General features: G+C 40.3%; 2 protein-coding genes across 2 annotated transcripts; one reads left to right on the top strand and one right to left on the bottom strand.

Annotated features, from left to right (window-relative positions):
• Positions 1–5,888, bottom strand: LOC134540669 (ribosome-binding protein 1-like). The gene is made up of 5 exons (XM_063383541.1): positions 5,880–5,888; positions 1,146–1,841; positions 779–945; positions 523–635; positions 1–452 (listed from the first exon to the last, which is right to left on the bottom strand). Exons 1-5 carry the CDS (start codon positions 5,886–5,888, stop codon positions 1–3), a joined length of 1,437 nt encoding a protein of 478 aa, XP_063239611.1.
• A 466-nt stretch (positions 5,889–6,354) lies between these two features.
• Positions 6,355–14,704, top strand: LOC134540668 (transcriptional repressor scratch 2-like). The gene is made up of 3 exons (XM_063383540.1): positions 6,355–6,436; positions 7,571–8,375; positions 13,117–14,704. The coding sequence occupies exons 1-3, from the start codon at positions 6,355–6,357 to the stop codon at positions 13,289–13,291; spliced, it is 1,062 nt and encodes a 353-aa protein (XP_063239610.1). The 3' UTR covers positions 13,292–14,704.
• The last annotated feature ends 3,932 nt before the right edge of the window (positions 14,705–18,636 follow it).

The following is an 18,636-nucleotide window of genomic DNA, read 5'->3' as shown; positions in this document are numbered from 1 at the left end:
TCACTGCCCCTCTCCGCCTGGTTCACTGCCCCTCTCCGCCTGGTTCACTGCTCCCTCTCCTGGCAGGACAGCTTGGTTCACTGCTCCCTCTCCCGGCAGGACAGCCTGGTTCACTGCTCCCTCTCCCGGCAGGACAGCCTGGTTCACTGCTCCCTCTCCTGACAGGACAGCCTGGTTCACTGCTCCCTCTCCCGGCAGGACAGCCTGGTTCACTGCTCCCTCTCCTGACAGGACAGCCTGGTTCACTGCTCCCTCTCCTGGCAGGACAGCCTGGTTCACTGCTCCCTCTCCCGGCAGGACAGCCTGGTTCACTGCTCCCTCTCCTGACAGGACAGCCTGGTTCACTGCTCCCTCTCCTGGCAGGACAGCCTGGTTCACTGCTCCCTCTCCTGACAGGACAGCCTGGTTCACTGCTCCCTCTCCCGGCAGGACAGCCTGGTTCACTGCTCCCTCTCCTGACAGGACAGCCTGGTTCACTGCTCCCTCTCCGCCTGGCTCACTGCCCCTCTCCGCCTGGCTCACTGCCCCTCTCCGCCTGGTTCACTGCTCCCTCTCCTGGCTGGACAGCCTGGTTCACTGCTCCCTCTCGGCCTGGCTCACTGCCCCTCTCCGCCTGGCTCACTGCCCCTCTCCGCCTGGTTCACTGCCCCTCTCCGCCTGGTTCACTGCCCCTCTCCGCCTGGTTCACTGCCCCTCTCCGCCTGGTTCACTGCTCCCTCTCGGCCTGGTTCACTGCTCCCTCTCGGCCTGGCTCACTGCCCCTCTCCGCCTGGCTCACTGCCCCTCTCCGCCTGGTTCACTGCCCCTCTCCGCCTGGTTCACTGCTCCCTCTCGGCCTGGTCCACTGCTCCCTCTCGGCCTGGTCCACTGCTCCCTCTCCCGGCAGGACAGCCTGGTGCACTGCTCCCTCTCCCGGCAGGACAGCCTGGTGCACTGCTCCCTCTCCTGGCAGGACAGCCTGGTTCACTGCTCCCTCTCCCGGCAGGACAGCCTGGTTCACTGCTCCCTCTCCCGGCAGGACAGCCTGGTTCACTGCTCCCTCTCCTGGCAGGACAGCCTGGTTCACTGCTCCCTCTCCTGGCTGGACAGCCTGGTTCACTGCTCCCTCTCCGCCTGGTTCACTGCTCCCTCTCCGCCTGGCTCACTGCTCCCTCTCCGCCTGGTTCACTGCCCCTCTCCGCCTGGTTCACTGCTCCCTCTCCTGGCAGGACAGCTTGGTTCACTGCCCCCTCTCCTGGCAGGACAGCCTGGTTCACTGCTCCCTCTCCTGGCAGGACAGCCTGGTTCACTGCTCCCTCTCCTGGCAGGACAGCCTGGTTCACTGCTCCCTCTCCTGGCTGGAAAGCCTGGTTCACTGCTCCCTCTCCTGGCTGGAAAGCCTGGTTCACTGCTCCCTCTCCTGGCAGGACAGCCTGGTTCACTGCTCCCTCTCCTAGCAGGACAGCCTGGTTCACTGCTCCCTCTCCTGGCAGGACAGCCTGGTTCACTGCTCCCTCTCCTGGCAGGACAGCCTGGTTCACTGCTCCCTCTCCTGGCAGGACAGCCTGGTTCACTGCTCCCTCTCCTGGCAGGACAGCCTGGTTCACTGCTCCCTCTCCTGGCAGGACAGCCTGGTTCACTGCTCCCTCTCCTGGCAGGACAGCCTGGTTCACTGCTCCCTCTCCTGGCAGGACAGCCTGGTTCACTGCTCCCTCTCCTGGCAGGACAGCCTGGTTCACTGCTCCCTCTCCCGGCAGGACAGCCTGGTTCACTGCTCCCTCTCCCGGCAGGACAGCCTGGTTCACTGCTCCCTCTCCTGGCAGGACAGCCTGGTTCACTGCTCCCTCTCCTGGCAGGACAGCCTGAGAAACATTAACCACGTGATTAGAATTTTTATCGCTTAATCGCTGTGTTGTAATCAATATGGATAAAAAGTTTGTTTTAATCACTTGTAACTCGGCTATTCGTTCTTGGAATTCAAGATTATTAATTTAACAAAGAGTTACCTACTATTTTTATGTAATTATGGTGTGGATAATTTTACGGGTTTCCTGACAATTTTAAAAAAAAAATTTTTTAAATATATTCTGCGAATTTTAGTAAATAGGAGAAATATGTAAGTTAATAAGAAATATGTCGTTCGGTTCCATTGGTTAAGATGGACTAAACCACCATTCACGGGTAGTATCTGTAGTTGTTCAAGATTGTTTGCCATACGAACAATTCCTTTCAGGCTGATGTATGTCATGATATGGTTATAGACATTTTATTAGTGCGCTAATCCTGAGAAAAATTATAGCAATTGCAGAATAATTGGTCACTAGCAGAGGGAAAGTACTTGATCAGCACGATCAAAAAAAAACAGTAAAAAATCTTATTTCCTAGCTTCTAAAACAATTTGAAACTTGTCAGATATGAATAAATGTGAATTATATTCTTTTAAAACAAAGATAAAAAATATCAATGTAATGTTAATTATACTGAGTAGAATAAAAGGTTATTTTACCTTTCTTGGAAAAAATTTACTTTTTCTTAACATAGTTACCAAAAAATATACACTTAAAATAAGTGAATACAAGATAAACTGTTTCCTGATAAATAAAAACAAATATGACAATCTGGATACTATTTAACAGAAAATGAAATCATTTTTGGCTCCCGTAAATAACAGAAAAAATTTCTGAATTTTTTAAAATTTGTTTAAAAGGAAATCAGCGATAAATTAATTTTGATTCTAGAATGTGAAGACAATGATTAATAAGCCTATCCTATGACGAGGCATGTACGTAATCTCCTCTTATGTTAACAAACGCAGATAATTTTTTAAACTAAGAATTCGTATCTCAGAAAATTTACCAAGTCAGACCTTTTGATGTGCTTGAGAACTTACTAGAAGACAATCAAAAGGTTATACCAACAATTAGAACGATTGCCATTTTTATTTAAAAAGATAAATTTACATTTTTTAAATTGTTATTTTTAGGCACTTATAATATTGGATTATATGTTATTTTTAATCATACCTAAATTTTTAGTAATGTTTTTACATACAACCTTAGTTATTTGTGTTTTAATCAACATAAAATAATCCAGTTAAGATTAACATAAAAGTAATTATGTAGGCCCCTAATACTTAAAATAATGTTGATTATATTTACCAAGAAATACAATGGAAATTGATATTTGTTGTTCTACGTTATTTAATTATAAAAAAGACTATTACCACATAATTAGTTTAGTGTATATAAATGTATATTTAATTATTTGACATAAACTTTGTTTATACGTTTATGAATAGTGTGTACTTAATGAGTTTTCTGTGTTTTGTATTAGTGTTGGTAAACCTAAAGTAAAATGAAATATAACTAATTCTACCTTAAAATTATACGCTCAATACATTTCTGTTAATTTCAAACCAAATGTTGTTTATTGTCATAGATCAGCTTTTGATTAAATTCGGTTGTGTAAAGTGTTATATAAATAAATTTAAGGTCTTAAAATTGACATAAGTAATATTTAAGAAGCGAATATTATAATTAACTTTGACTGCAGTTTTGAATAAAAAATATAAAAATCGAGATGAAAATTTTGATGTCAAATTGGCAGTATTTTATGATCGAATTAAAAAGTTTTATTTATTTCTGAGATATTTCTTGAATATTCTTATTAAATTGAATTAATATAGGATATCATCAAAGAAAAATGTTTGTAGACAATCATAAGCATGAGATAAGATAGTTAAGTTCATGGTTAAAATTTTCAAATACAAACAGAAACGTTTACTTTCAAATACTAAGCAAAAATTACCCCTTTTTTTACAATAAGTACCGATGTAAATAGCTCCAAATTATGAAATTAACATAAGACTTTTTACTCGGAAACTGAGCCAGAATGAATCATATTTTATCATAAAGTTTTGCCGAAATCTCATAAACAATCTTTGTGATGAATTTATTTCATAATAATTTCAATAACATATTTTTCAGAATTAATTAAAATTTGTTTTGGTATCATATAACATTGCAGATGTTTCGTCATGCTACATGTAACTGAGTACTTGAGATGTGATGCTGGTGTTTTTTCCTTAACAGTTAATAGCAATTGATGTTCTGCATGCATTTAAAACTTAAATTATTATCAATACCACTTATAAAATACCACTAATAAATTTAGAGAAAATTTCAAAACACATAAATACATTTCAGTGAAAAATAATAAATGACACTGAATTTTCTTTGTAAATATAAAAGTTCAACGAATATTGCATCTTATTTCTACTTTGTTAATGCCTATACACTAAAATTAAATCAAGAAATTTCATTTAAATTGTTGTACTGATTAGCTAATTTAAAAATACTTTTTTTTTTAAAAAAAAATAAGTGAACATAGTTGTAGCTATTCAATTGCGTATCAATTTATTCCTGCCAATGTTAATGTTGAAATAAATCTAAAATCATCGAAATACGAATTCTGACATAATATTTAAAGTTAGTCATTTTTAACATGTGATATTATTTTTTAAGAACATTAAAAGTGATATCGTGGTGTAATATACTACACAGTTATATAATGTATAATACTATTGTTTTGAATGCAACTGCAGCTGTAAGTTTGTGACGGTTCTAGCATTTGCTGCCATAACTTCACTAAGACCTGCTCGATCAGTGTTACAGGTTATTAATTATTAAAATTACTATGAATTCGTAAGGCGCTAGGGCCTTATGAATATAATAAACACTTTAATTTAATATAAACAAAATTTTATAAATTAAATTTCTCTCAATATTGTGCAAATGATTATAATTTCATATATATCAATGAAATAATAAAAAATATTTGAAAAATATATACATACATAATATGCAACTATACTATTTACATATAATTTTAGCAGCAAGAAATTAAGTGACCACAAAAGAAGAATATAATATAAAAATTCATAAGGGCATAACTACAAAAAATATGCAAAAATACTTTAGGGCGTACTAACGTATATAATATACATAAAAAGTACCAAAAATATAAAAATATAAACTTAAAAAATATAATAATATTTAAAAATAAAATAAAAATATTTTCAAAAGGGCATAAGTGCAAAAGTCAAAATATCATCAAAGATTCCCAGTGACGCACACTTAGATTTTTCACCCTTTTAAGAGCTAAACTTTTTGATATAAAGGCCTTTTTTTAGTAATTATAAACATAGTTGGTTTTAAGGCGCTTAAGGCGAATAATATAGGGTGCTTAAGGCGGATAAATATGACAGACATTTAAATCTAATAACTAAGGCGTGTTCCACTTATGTAGTTGTATTAAAAATATAACTCCACTGTTATGCTTCCATTTTATATTTTATACACATCTCTATGGAGTAGGCAACTACTTGTGCTTCATGATATGCTTGTCTCCAAGCTCTACATACATCTATGGCGTTACGCGATCATTAAGTCATTGATGAGCGTAACTACATACAGGATACTCACTTCTGCCTTAAGGCACGGTCTCCAACGCCAAGCCGGTAACAATTCTTGTTTTTAAAATTTCTCTCTATTATTATTAAATAAGCGATTTTAATCTCAATTTATTGTAATAGCTCTCTTGCATTTGTTGTTGGATGAATAAATTTCCTCGCCAGATATTTTCTCAGCGTTATTTTAGAGCAAGCCAGCGATCTGGGTTACGAACTCTTGCGTGGCGTTGTGTCGCATGTAATAGAAACCAAGTGAACTGGTGTTGAAAAGCGAGAGCGCTGTCCTAAGTCCAGTCTCACAAGGTCACGCCGTGAGCCGCCTTACGCCTCGCCGACTGCCGTGAGTTGCTCGGTGTCCTCGTGTTTCTTTGTGGTTATTACACTGTAGTGTCGTGAATTATTATCTGTGTCAAAGTGGTACTGTCTTTACCTCGATCATGTTAATGTTTTACAAAATTAATATCAATTGATAGTAAAATAAGACTGAAATAACCAAGTTAACCGCAATTTAAACCATAACCAAGAAAATGAAAATAAATTTACAAATACAATACAAAATAAATAAAAAAATTACTAGCAAGTATCAAAAAAAAAAAAAAACCATAGATGGAAAAAGTGATTTAACATAGTACCTATATGAGAATATAAAAATTAATAAATACGTAGATAGACATCATTACAGACTAGCATCATAGAAATTAAATTAATTTTTTTCCTAATACTATAAATTATAACGCCAGTAAAAAAAGTTTTGGGTGATAATATTTGATAAAATGTCCTAAAGCTACCAATAGTACTCTGCACATGTCCACACATGATCCACCACTTGCCTCACTGAAGCTGAGCACGGGAGTTCAGCGTGTGACTGTGAGCTCACTCACGCAGGGAGCTGTCAGGAGCCAGTCATGTCCTCGGGGGCGTGGCCGCAGTGGTACATCACTGCTGTGAGGTTGGCTGCGCCTGGCCTCCGTTCAGACGCCGCGCCAAGTGGAGTGAACGTCTCGGGAGAGAATTAGCCCGGCTGCGGCAGCCTCCCTGCTCGCCTTGGGGGGTGGGGGGGGGGGGGGGAGAGAGGAGATTAGCAGAGAGGTTCCCTTCTGGATCTGAGATCTGCCAGAACCACCTCAACACTCTGCCACTGGATCCTACCACCCGTGCTGCGTATTTTATACTTCATACTTGTCCACGTCAAATAATATATGTTACACTAAAATTAACGAGACATCTTAAAACAATTTAAACTAAAGATGCATTAAAAACTTAATAAAAACCAACAATGTTCGTAGGCTTTCACGGCCACTGTCTGAAGTAGCTTGGCTTCTGGGTTGTAGCCGTGTCCTTGGCCAATAATTCACTGACGTTTTGGGTTTAAATTGCAGTCGCCATCATCAGGGAGCAGTTACTGCTCTCTGATGATGGCGACTGCAATATTGACCGAAACTTCGGTGAATTATTCGCCAAGGACACGGCTAAAACCCAGAAGCCAAGCTACTTAATAAAAACCAGGCTGCAAATTTACCTAGAAATAACTGGACAGTTGTTTTAATCGTCGTTTACTTGCCAAACAAACGTTGAACTAAAAACTAAATAAAAATAATTTACTAAAATAAACTACAAATTACTTAAAATTTAGAACTAGACATTAAACATAATTAACAAATTTAACCAATTAAAACACATTTCATAGGGGAGCTGCCGTCAACGTCTCTTAAGTCTTTTGGCCATAGCGAAGCTGGCCACGGACCCTCAGTGAGGGGTTCTTAATTCCCTGAGAAAGAGGGTAGGGGAGGGGGGTCCCTCTGCCCATGGATCTATGGCCATGGCTGGAGATGACTCCTGAGTCATGTTGCTGTATTGCAGTGGCGTGTACTCCGCCCCTGTTCCGACGACTGTGCATTGACGTGACTGTAGCCCATGCTGCACCTCGTCTGTGTGTGTAGGATATCTTCAAAATGTGGTCTGATCCCCGAATATTGGTTACCAGTGTAGTTACATTACTACAGGAAGAATGGGTTCAGTAAGAGACCAAAGAGTCCATAGCCAAGTCTCTTGTCCTGTCAAGTCGCAGGATGTGCCACGTGCCAGGGCGACGTGCCAGTGACCGCGGGCTGTGTGTTGCAGGCTATGTGCAGGACGCCTTCACCGCCTACCTCCCGCAGCCAGACCTCGAGCGCCACCATGGACAGCTGGCGGCCTACTACAGCCCGCCGCCGCCGCCGCCGCCCCCGCCGCCCCCTTCCTACGTGACCCTGAGCCCGTGGAGCGAGCCGCCCCCCGCCTTACCGCTGCCGCCCAAGAAGAAGGAGATCTACCGGCCCTACTCGCTGGACCCGCCGCCCCCGCCGCCCCCGCCGCCCCCGGCGCCGGACGACCTGGCGGTGGCGCACGCGATCCTCGACCTTAGCGCCGCGCCGCCCGCGCGCACCGTGTCCTACACCTACGAGGCCTTCTTCGTGAGCGACGGCCGCTCCAAGCGCGCGCAGGAGCCGCGCCAGAGGCACTCTTGCGGCGAGTGTGGCAAGAAGTACGCCACGTCGTCCAACCTGTCGCGCCACAAGCAGACGCACCGCTCGCTCGACTCGCAGTCCGCCAAGCGCTGCGTCACGTGCGGCAAGGCCTACGTCAGCATGCCGGCGCTCGCCATGCACCTGCTCACGCACAAGCTGAGCCATGCTTGCGGCGTGTGCGGCAAGCTGTTCTCGCGGCCCTGGCTGCTTCAAGGTCACCTGCGCTCGCACACGGGCGAGAAGCCCTTCGGCTGCGCGCACTGCGGCAAGGCCTTCGCCGACCGCTCCAACCTGCGCGCGCACATGCAGACGCACTCCGTGGACAAGAACTACGCGTGCTCGCGCTGCCACAAGGCGTTCGCGCTCAAGTCCTACCTCAACAAGCACCTGGAGTCGGCCTGCTTCAAGGAGGGCGAGGAGCCGGGGTCCGCCGCGCTGCTGGGCCCTGCTGGGCCCTGCTAGGCCCTGCTGGGCCCTGCTGGTAGCCGCCCACCCTCACACTCTCGGCCACATTCCATTCCACAGGAGACTCAAGCTCCTGCGCTACCGCCTTGCAGGCGTGCTGTAACTCATTACAATAATATATATTTTTTCTTCACTTTGTTTATCATGTTCCTAAGGAATTCAGAATCCTAGAACCTGAAAGCTGTGTAAGTGGCCATGCGTGCGGGGAGGGCTCGGTTACACTGCTCCAGTGACTAGGCCGAGAGCCACGCGGCCGGATGCAGCTGCGCAGATGCCCATCTGCGTCATCTGCGGGAAGCACCGGAGCATCGTGGCAAGTTCCATCAGCTTGAGCAATGGTGATCCCTGTTGGCGCTCGTTTCCTCTTCAACCTAACTTTTTAGTTTCATAGGTCCTACGTACTTTACAACTTTCCTCTACTCATCTGCAACAACCTTGCCTAAACCTGTGTCTCAATTGATGTGGTGCGTCCCTTCGTCTTTGCTTGATTCATTTAATTACTTCATTACTACTGTTACAAAGTCAACGAGATTGGGCCTCTATGGAAAGTAATTTCTTCAAAATGTTACCCTCGTGGCCTTTCATTAAAATAATTAATTTATTTTATTTAACTCTACAAAATTATGTGTTGCCAACAAGGTTCACGGGAATTGCATGTTATGACTTAGATGTAAACATATTATTCTCAGAGTTACAGCAGTGTCGACATCATCCCAGAAGGTCAGGTCTGGACTCTCCCAGGTGTTGTTCTTCATTCCAGTTTGTTTATGGATAACGTCTGCTTTATCATTTAAACAGTAAATGATTAGTTTTCAGAATAATAATCTATAAATAGTACGAATAGCAAACGATAAACAGTTGCACGGCCAATTATTTTGTGCCAGGAAAATAAATTTGTAAGGACTGTTTATTATTAAAACAGAAATTTCGTTATCAGTTATCAACAGTTTTTTTTTAACACAAAATTTTTAAAGACCGAATTCAGATTAAGTGTTTGCATATTAGTAGCAAAATTAAGCTAAGTTGTATGATAATATACTGCAATGGAATTTTCTGTACAGTCCAGTGTTGCGAGCAAAATTTATTAAGTTTTCTCTATTGTTGTTCCTAAATATAAAAGGATATCGTTAATTTATTACTATTCCAAACTCCAGACCTGATCTTTGGAATTGGTGGCAAAGAGTAAAAATATTACGTAGAGAGAATACCAGCGAAGACATAATACAAATTACATAGTTTTAAATTTCAATGGCAGAGAGGCTGTCTCGTTGGAATCAGAGCACCGGCTATACTTGCGAGAGCCATTCCTTAACTGCTGCATTCTGACAATAGATCTCTGATTGCTACGCAACTCTCTAGTTACTATTTTTACTCACAGCTACTTGTGTTTGTAAAGGCCAAAAACCTATTGTGTTCATGACATTGCTTTCAAATAATGCTTGCACATGTCTACTTCTGTTCGAAAGTAAGGATTTCCTATGTCAAATTTCTGAAAAAGCGCAAACACAAACATACATGTCGGTTGAAATTATTTCCTGAATAAGTACTTATATAAATAAAAAAAAGGATTTATATGTAACGTCGCGTATGGAGGAGTTTTATAATAAATTGTTGCATATATTTTGTAACGATATTTCTCATTGCCCATGAGAAGATTTTACAACCAAAGAGAATAGATTGTAGATTTTATCACTGCAGTTTAGTTGTTTACGTTTCTAAATGAATCCTAGGTACGATAGGCAATTATAGTCGCACTGCTTAGCTAAGACATATATTCAACGATAGGCAGCAAACAATAGAAAGAGTGGCATAAAGCACTTGAATAAAGCACGCTTTTTTATCTTGTTCAAGGCAGTATGATTTCAGCGTTCAACGAAAGTTCGGTGAAAGAACGAAGCGTTTCATAAACAACGAAAAACTTCAATTTTCCTAGTCTAGTCTAGCTGCCGTACGGCTGTTGTTTACACACGTAGTGAGATTGTCTAGTCATTGAAGGTAAGCTGTAGGCGAGCAGAGAAACTGGTTAACATTTAGCCAACAAGTTTGTATCGACTGCACTTTGTACAGAGCACTAGCAGTTGCACATAAAATTAAATTGCGTGATAAATATTACAAAAAAAAGTTATAGAAGACTTATAGAAATATATTCTAGAATGCATGTATATTTTTTAGGAGAAATTAAAACATTCCGACCATTTGTAGTGCGTTAAGAGTCGTATCGCATGCCGAGCGTAAAGCTGCGAGCGATAAGCGAGAAGCGTGGTTGTTTTCTAGGAGCATGACAGTGCGTGGGAGCGTGTGTGTGGTTCAGACTGAACAAGCTTGCACTCCTAGTTGTGTACACGTAGTGACTAGTGACAAGTAGAGTACTGTTTGTTTGCCTGTGTTGTCGTTACGAGGTGCCGCGCTCTTGCGGTGCGTACTTACACATTCCATTGTCACATACTCCCAGTTGTCAGGCAGTTCAGGCAGTTCAGGCAGTTCAGGCAGTTCAGGCAGTCGCCTCGTGCTGCTCGCTGCTGGACTGTCGAGCTAATCTTGTCCGCCATGACATTACCGGTTATAATCTCTAAGGGAAAACACTTCATTTACTATTTGAAGCTATTATTTTACTCGATGCAAGGATTGATGGTTCATGTGATAACATTGTTATCAGTTCGTGTTACAATTTTTAGCTGAAAAGAAATTAAAGACGAGTGCATTAGCTGCATGACTAAACACTCATACTCTACTTAGCCTTTGGTATTTTACATTTTAAGTCCAGCGACATTTATTAAATGTTATTCGTGGTATCTTTCCTGGAGATATTTGATACGGATAGTAAATATTTGCAACATTTTGACCATTAGTAGTTTCATGTTAACCATGAATTTTTTTTCTCTTTTATAGTAGCTACACATATTCGGATTGTCATTCGTCGTATTCAATTATAAATAACTAAAATAAGTTCATAAAATAAATTGCGCCTATACGGTTTCCGGAACATGGTAGATTTCTCCATAGCTGCAACAGGCATTGTGGGCGAACACATGACGTCAAAGCTTATCTCCAGAAGTATCCACTAGAGTTCTATGGGTAGGTTCCTGATCGATTTCGAACAAAATAATGCATTTCGTGTAAATAATTTATATCTAATAAATCTGTGTATCTTAAATTCAGCTGTTTTAATTACGCCCAAGCAGTTAAACATGGGTGAACATAAAATATGTACAGTTGGCGCTAAAAACTTGCTGACTACAAACAACATTTATAAAAATAGTTTAGAAGTATCCTAAAAAACACCGAGGTGTATCTGGTTTAATTAAAACTGAGAGTATGTGGCATTTATTTAAACTCGTGCAAGTGAGTCTTGCAAGTGTACTGAAGTAGCGTCGTTAGTAGTCTCTAGCAGTAGTGTTATTTATTAATTAGTTAGGATTCACAAAATATTTATTTGTATTTACATCGTTTGATGTTTTTGTGAGTGTATCATTGAGGATCATTTCTCGAGTGTTTATTCTAGTCAAAGTAAAGTCATTATTGCATGAATTTTACTCAATTGCTTATGCAAGGGATACAAAATTATGATTTTCGACAGTTGCCATAGTCAATGCAGTAATTTTAAGCTTTTGTAATAAATAGAACAACGTTGTACATAACTGCATTAGACTTACTAGCGTAGGAATGTAAGTGATCTAGGCTCAAATGAAGCAATAGAGTATATTGAGTATTTATATATCATGAATACAATATGACGAGAGACTGTCCATATTATGAATACATAATGGTTTCCAGATAGAACTAGATAACCTGCACTTTTCTATTAAATAAACATTTAACTTTTTTCAAAATTCAACAAGGGTTTAAAGAGTTTCCGATTGAATGACGTTTTAAATTAAGTGTTAACTCTGTGTGATAATATCAAGGAAAGCAATACCGTATGCTGTCTAACTTAGCAATAAATTTCCAGCAATAACATTAATAGTGTTATTAGTTCTGTTACATGGGGCTTACTTAATTTTTATTATGTAACATTTAATGATAAACTGTTTTGCATTTTGAGGTTAACTTCATTATTTAATGATTGTATTTACAATGTTGCTGAAAAATGCTAACTAACTTTCGTTTCCTGATGCTACATGTCACAAACTTGAGAAACTATGTTACGAGCAATCGGTACCAAAATGTAATTATTAAATAATTCAACTTTTTATGAAATATAAGTCTGTGTTTAGTGATAAATATGTATATTTTTGTAAAGTGAAACACTTGTGCACTGTTGGAAATTCAACGAAGAATTAAATTTAATTAGGTCTCCGAGTTGTGTTTGCCATTGTCAACAGTTTTTATAAGGTTTTTTTTTAGAGCTACGTATCATTATTGAGAGTTGATGGTCTAGTGAGCCAACTCAGTAGTCCAACCCGCGAATTCACGAGGATCACTTGATCATTTGAAACGAGTGGTATTCGTAAATTGAATACGAACAATTTAAACAGTGCACAAATTGTTCATTACAACAAATGATGGTTGGAAATTACAAAGAGTAAGCCCCATTTAATTTATGTTACAAATGATGTTTAAAATATTCGTGTGTCCAGCTGAGCAGCGATATAAACGCAGAATCTGTATGTGTGAATGCAAACTCTTGTTGAATGATTCCACACGTTTAGTGACAGTAGTGCTTAGTCGCACAGGGGCACGGCGACAGGCGAGTAGACTCGTCATGGCGAGCTGCTTGGCTGTCAGTAGTGTCAGTAGTGTCAGTAGTGTCAGTATGGTCAGGCCTGCACGTCTTGCCAGCACTCAGCTTGACCTGAAGAAGCCTCGACCGGCGGTTCTGTACAGCAGTGTGCTTCCCGACCTATTAGTGCCAGAGTTGTCTGCTTCATAGTCGGTGTTCAGACCTCGCGAAGCAGGCAAAATGAGATAAAATAAATAAAATATACCATAATGCCTATTCGTCAGCTGCCGTTCATCTAGTTATTTTTTTAAAATTTGCAATTCAAATCTAATAAATACTCCTAGCAATAAAATAAAACAATTTAAAACTAATGAAGCCTTATTGTTTTCGAGAAAACCGGTTTGAAAATTTTAAGCTAACATTTTCAAAAAATTATGTGTGATTTATGTTTCGTTAAAGAAAACACTTCTTTATTATTTTATAAATTGCCTCCAGAGTGTTTATTTAAATGACGATGTTAAAGGTGAATATCCATAGTTAGACCCCGAGAGTAGGCTGCCACGAGGCCTGATCATACCAACTAGTAGCTAGCACGCCAGAACTAGTCACCATACACTATTGTAGAGTCTAGAGTCCTCACGCTAGTCATCAGTTTGTATAACCTGTGTTGAAACATTCAACTGGCAGTAATTACTGGATCGATGACTTCCAGCGAGAAAATAAAAGAAGAACGATACCGAATAAAGGAAGATGCATTTCAACAACTTTATTTTGTGTTCAGCAAACTTTAATAAAAATAAGCGAGGCAACGAAACAGTATTTTACATTAGCAAACTGTGGTAAATATTCAAATAATAATTTACGAGAGGGTTATATTCTGTAAATGTGTTGATGGCCAAAAAACGTTTGACAGTTGTTATTACCTAGAGCAATAAACCAAATGACTTTTATATTTTGTATAGACCCTGGTGTTTGTAGAAAGCATTATTACTAAGTGTATTTTTTAAAAGTTGTACGTGAAAGTTGCTGTGGTGTTTGTCGCTGTATAAAATGTTTGATCTCTCTTTGTTTGAGTAATCGTCTTCTTCCACTCGGGAAGCGCCGAGCTGAGCAGTCCAACGAAGCGAGCAACGATTCCAGGAAAATGCCGGGTATTCGCAAGCAATAACGAGTAGAAGGGCCTCAACAAGGAGCGCGTGTTGAAGTTGTTCACTTCGACACCGAACAAGGGCGAGTCTCACCTCTTTAGAAACTGCATTCTTAGTCTCAGGGCGCACGCGATAGCAAACGAAATTCCTGCTGCATTCCTTTCACAGACAAAAAAAACTGTCTAATAAACGTGTGAAAAACCATTTGGCTGTGTCGAAAATATAAATAGAAACACGCAGGAGAATTCAACAGACTGAAACAGTCGGTAGACATCGAAACAAATTGAACAACGAATAAGAGGGAAATAAATACAGAAAACAGAACTCAGTACGAAACTTTGCTGTTAGCACAGACAAAAACAGGCTGTGACGTTTCGGATCATCGATGTGGTGGCATAACTAGATACTTGGCAGGAGACTCATGTCGCTCTGCCGGTTCAAACGCGAACACCGCGTGGTGTCTTTCAAACACATTGCTTCTGGACATTGTTTCAGGATACTGTTGTTTTGTTTACAAATTTAATATATATATACTTTTTACTTTTAAAATAATATTTCTAATTTCAAAACCGTGCATTATAGTAAAAATAATTATTCACGTCAACCAAAATCATTAAATGCATTGCTAGACTATTAAAGCCGTAATTCAGCTCGAATCTCACACAAACCTGGTTTAAACGACTGCGTGTCGAAGCAGCCAGAAAGTTAACAACACGTTACTCCCTGAACACCGCGGGACGTATTGCAGTGTCGAGAATACGCTGCAGAAGTTCTTCTGTGCTCAGCACGTTAAGCCCAGTTTCCAAGCTTTGTTCATAGCAATGTCGCCACAAGCGTTGATGTCAAATTTATTGTTTTAAACTTGCAATTCGATAGTAAACATAGCTCTTAGTTTTAAAAAGGCGTTATAAACACGATATTAATACAGTTTTTTTAAAGTCACATTAGTCTATTTTTAAACCAGTGCTTTATGATTAAGAATTGAAAACTACGTACCTTTATCAATATATGATTTTTCATAAGAAAATAAATATTTTTTAAAATGAAAATATAATTTGTTTAGGAGACTCAAATATTAAATAAAACACCATAATTTTCATATAATTATTTGCAATAAGTATAAAAGCAATATACCACAACTTCACTCATGAACAGAGAAAAACAGTCTGCCAAATCCACACCACATCAGTGTTACCAACCCAGCACCACTATTATCGCTTCGTGTGCATGTGCAATGTGCATTGTACTGTCAAAACTGCCTGTGCTATGCCACACATGTTAAATATTCGGTGAGACTCGACCTTGAACTCTGGCCCTAAAAGTAATAATTATAGAGCAATATGTAGGTTAAATATCGTACCATGTAAGTGAATAGTTGATAGACATGTAACTTAAAAAATATGCAAAGTGTAACATACTGTAACTTATAGACTGTGAATCACGTAGATATCAAATACATTTTCCTCAAACATAGTGATTATGATGTAATCATGAACAGTCAAATGTTTGAAAAAAAAATAACGGTAACATACAGTATTAGATTTGGCATTTACGTGTGAACTTTCATTATGTTAGATATGATTTTGTTTTAGTTTTCTGTGTAAATTACTCAAACTATTTATTGTAATTTTGACGCAGTATTACTAGTAGCTTATTTTTTTCTCAGACGCACCGCATAGGAAGTTATAACTTGCACAAGTGACGTCTATGTACTGTTTGGAATGTAACTTATAATAATTAGAGAATCGTTGTAATAGAGCCTTGGTCAGTCCCGAGCTATGCTAGAGAAGTTGCTAAGTAAAATAATGCAGGTATATACTGCCGAGATGAGATAGTTGAAAATAAGTATTAGCATTTTTTATGTTGATTTATAGTTACCAATAGCCATAAAAAATTAGATTATTTAGAAAAAATTGTAAGCAAATTATAAATTAAATATAACGATTTAGTTGAGCAACAAAAAGTAACATTAGTATTGCACAATGCCTCAGAAATTAAATCAGTTTGTTGTTACATTTTGAGTTTTAAACTCCCGGTGTCTGATATGATTTTCTGTTGTAAAGGTTCTTGTCTACTTGTGAAATAAATTTATTTTCAGACTTCATTTGTCATAAACATTTTACGAAAATATATTTACTTTTAAGCTTTCATTCAGCTCTTTATTTTAACAGAGCATTACGAACTGAGCAGTTATGTAAAAGCTACATTGCTTATCCGACCACATGAACGAAGAAAGTTGTACCGTAACAAATTGTATTTGCTACATATTATAGTAATTTTTATTATATTTTCATAATAAATAGAATAGAAAACACGCCTTGTATTGTATCTTTATTACAAAATTCCTATTACACCTAACTTACCTAAAGAAATTAGTACTGTCATTTATTATTATATATTTACATAAATTTAAATTAATTTTATAACTGCTGAAAAATCTGTGTTATTGAATAAAAAGGACGTATAAAACTATAATTAAATAAATATATAATGTACCAAATATAAATATATCTGTCATCACAGTGCCTAGACAGCGAGCCTGTTCTTCAAAACTGAGTACCTCAGCAAGTAGTGCATTGTTTTTTTACCTCACAGACTTTACTTAATTTTCTTAACAATTGTTTGAAAATGTTTTTCCTTCTTTGTTTAAGCGCTCAGCAGATGACAAACAAACGCACAGACCGAGTCGCTGAGACTGTCACTAGTGTTTAAATGACTGTGTCGGACAACGGACACAGACACGTGAACGCACAAACACACAGAGAAAAAAAATATCCCGAATCAGCCGATGTTGAATGCCAAATGTACGGACGTCACAGAGAATTAGAACAATATCACAGCCAAAAACGAACACCGCGGGTTGACAGCTGTGACAAGAACAGTGGTCACATGAAACAACACTTTGGTAAACACAGCGACGATGACACTGAACAGGTAATCTGGACAAAACAGCGACGCGCTACAAACAGCACAGACGTCGCGGCGCAAGGGTGACTGGAAGAAGGAGTGACCGGTGACAGGCAGCCCCGCCCCTAGAGGTCACGTGATCTGTCCCTGCTGGCGCTCCGCCACGCGGGGTATTCAATCAGCCTCTCCCCGGCTTGGCTCCTCCTGCACCACGTCCGTGTACAGGCTGCAGCAACACACGCCTACTTCTTGTGATGCTGCCTGTTGATGTGGAGTTGCTGTACGGCCGGTAGGGCAACTCATCACAGCGACACGCTGAGGAGTGGGGCGCTCGATCATGGAGAGGAGAGGGGGGAATATATATATTTACCCCACTCTTCGCTCTCGGACAAGCCTTAGTGAAGCTACGCTACAGCGCTGAAATCTTCGTTGCGCTGCTGAAACACTCAGGTTGTCTCCCAGCTGCTGAAACACTCAGGCTGTCTCCCAGCTGCTGAAACACTCAGGTTGTCTCCCAGCTGCTGAAACACTCAGGTTGTCTCCCAGCTGCTGAAACACTCAGGTTGTCTCCCAGCTGCTGAAACACTCAGGCTGTCTCCCAGCTGCTGAAACACTCAGGTTGTCTCCCAGCTGCTGAAACACTCAGGCTGTCTCCCAGCTGCTGAAACACTCAGGCTGTCTCCCAGCTGCTGAAACACTCAGGCTGTCTCCCAGCTGCTGAAACACTCAGGCTGTCTCCCAGCTGCTGAAACACTCAGGTTGTCTCCCAGCTGCTGAAACACTCAGGTTGTCTCCCAGCTGCTGAAACACTCAGGTTGTCTCCCAGCTGCTGAAACACTCAGGTTGTCTCCCAGCTGCTGAAACACTCAGGCTGTCTCCCAGCTGCTGAAACACTCAGGTTGTCTCCCAGCTGCTGAAACACTCAGGTTGTCTCCCAGCTGCTGAAACACTCAGGCTGTCTCCCAGCTGCTGAAACCCTCAGGCTGTCTCCCAGCTGCTCATTGAGTAGACAACATGGTATTCAGTGTAGTGTATACTTTATTGATCAGGTTTATCGCTCAGTTGGATTACTGAAGCGTGAAGCTTCACTTCCAGCGCGCGTAGAGGTCCTGCGTGCATTTTTTAAAGTGGTGCCAGAACAGACGAATCTTTACTTTATTTTTGCATTTGATAGGTGAATTATTTTGTCACTCTGTTATAGATTTTTGTAAAATTGTATTGTTCTCTGAATGAATCTGTCTTCTAATGTAAACAAAGATGTATTTTCTGTTTTTATTGTATTAACCTTGAACCTGATTGGTGGAGCAAAGTGTCTGGCCGCAAATAGTAACTGCGCAACTCCGTCAGCATTCTTCCGGAGTTCACTCTACAAGTGAACCACCTGTCAAGTGCGTCTCTGGAACCTGATTGGCTGATTGCTTACCGTTATATTGCTGGCTCTACTACACAATGCCTTTCAAGTAACAGTCTATACACAGTCAGTTCCGAATGTGACTGCCT

This window comes from Bacillus rossius, chromosome 17 (assembly GCF_032445375.1).
Source record: "Bacillus rossius redtenbacheri isolate Brsri chromosome 17, Brsri_v3, whole genome shotgun sequence".
Lineage (NCBI taxonomy): Eukaryota > Metazoa > Arthropoda > Insecta > Phasmatodea > Bacillidae > Bacillus > Bacillus rossius.
Note: the sequence above shows the minus strand (reverse complement) of the source record. Positions and strands in the feature narration are given on the sequence as shown.

Excerpts from the sequence above, each read along its gene's own strand:
- LOC134540669 (XM_063383541.1), bottom strand. Across the intron at positions 946-1,145 it reads AACCAGGCGGAGAGGGAGCA|GAGAGGGAGCAGTGCACCAG; the intron begins GTGAGCCAGGCG and ends CTGTCCTGCCAG. Across the intron at positions 636-778 it reads GAACCAGGCGGAGAGGGGCA|GCGGAGAGGGGCAGTGAGCC; the intron begins GTGAGCCAGGCG and ends GCAGTGAACCAG.
- LOC134540668 (XM_063383540.1), top strand. The coding sequence starts at position 6,355 with ATGTCCTCGGGGGCGTGGCCGCAGTGGTACATCACTGCTGTGAGGTTG. Across the intron at positions 6,437-7,570 it reads CCGTTCAGACGCCGCGCCAA|GCTATGTGCAGGACGCCTTC; the intron begins GTGGAGTGAACG and ends TGTGTGTTGCAG. Across the intron at positions 8,376-13,116 it reads TGCTTCAAGGAGGGCGAGGA|ACTCGTCATGGCGAGCTGCT; the intron begins GCCGGGGTCCGC and ends ACAGGCGAGTAG.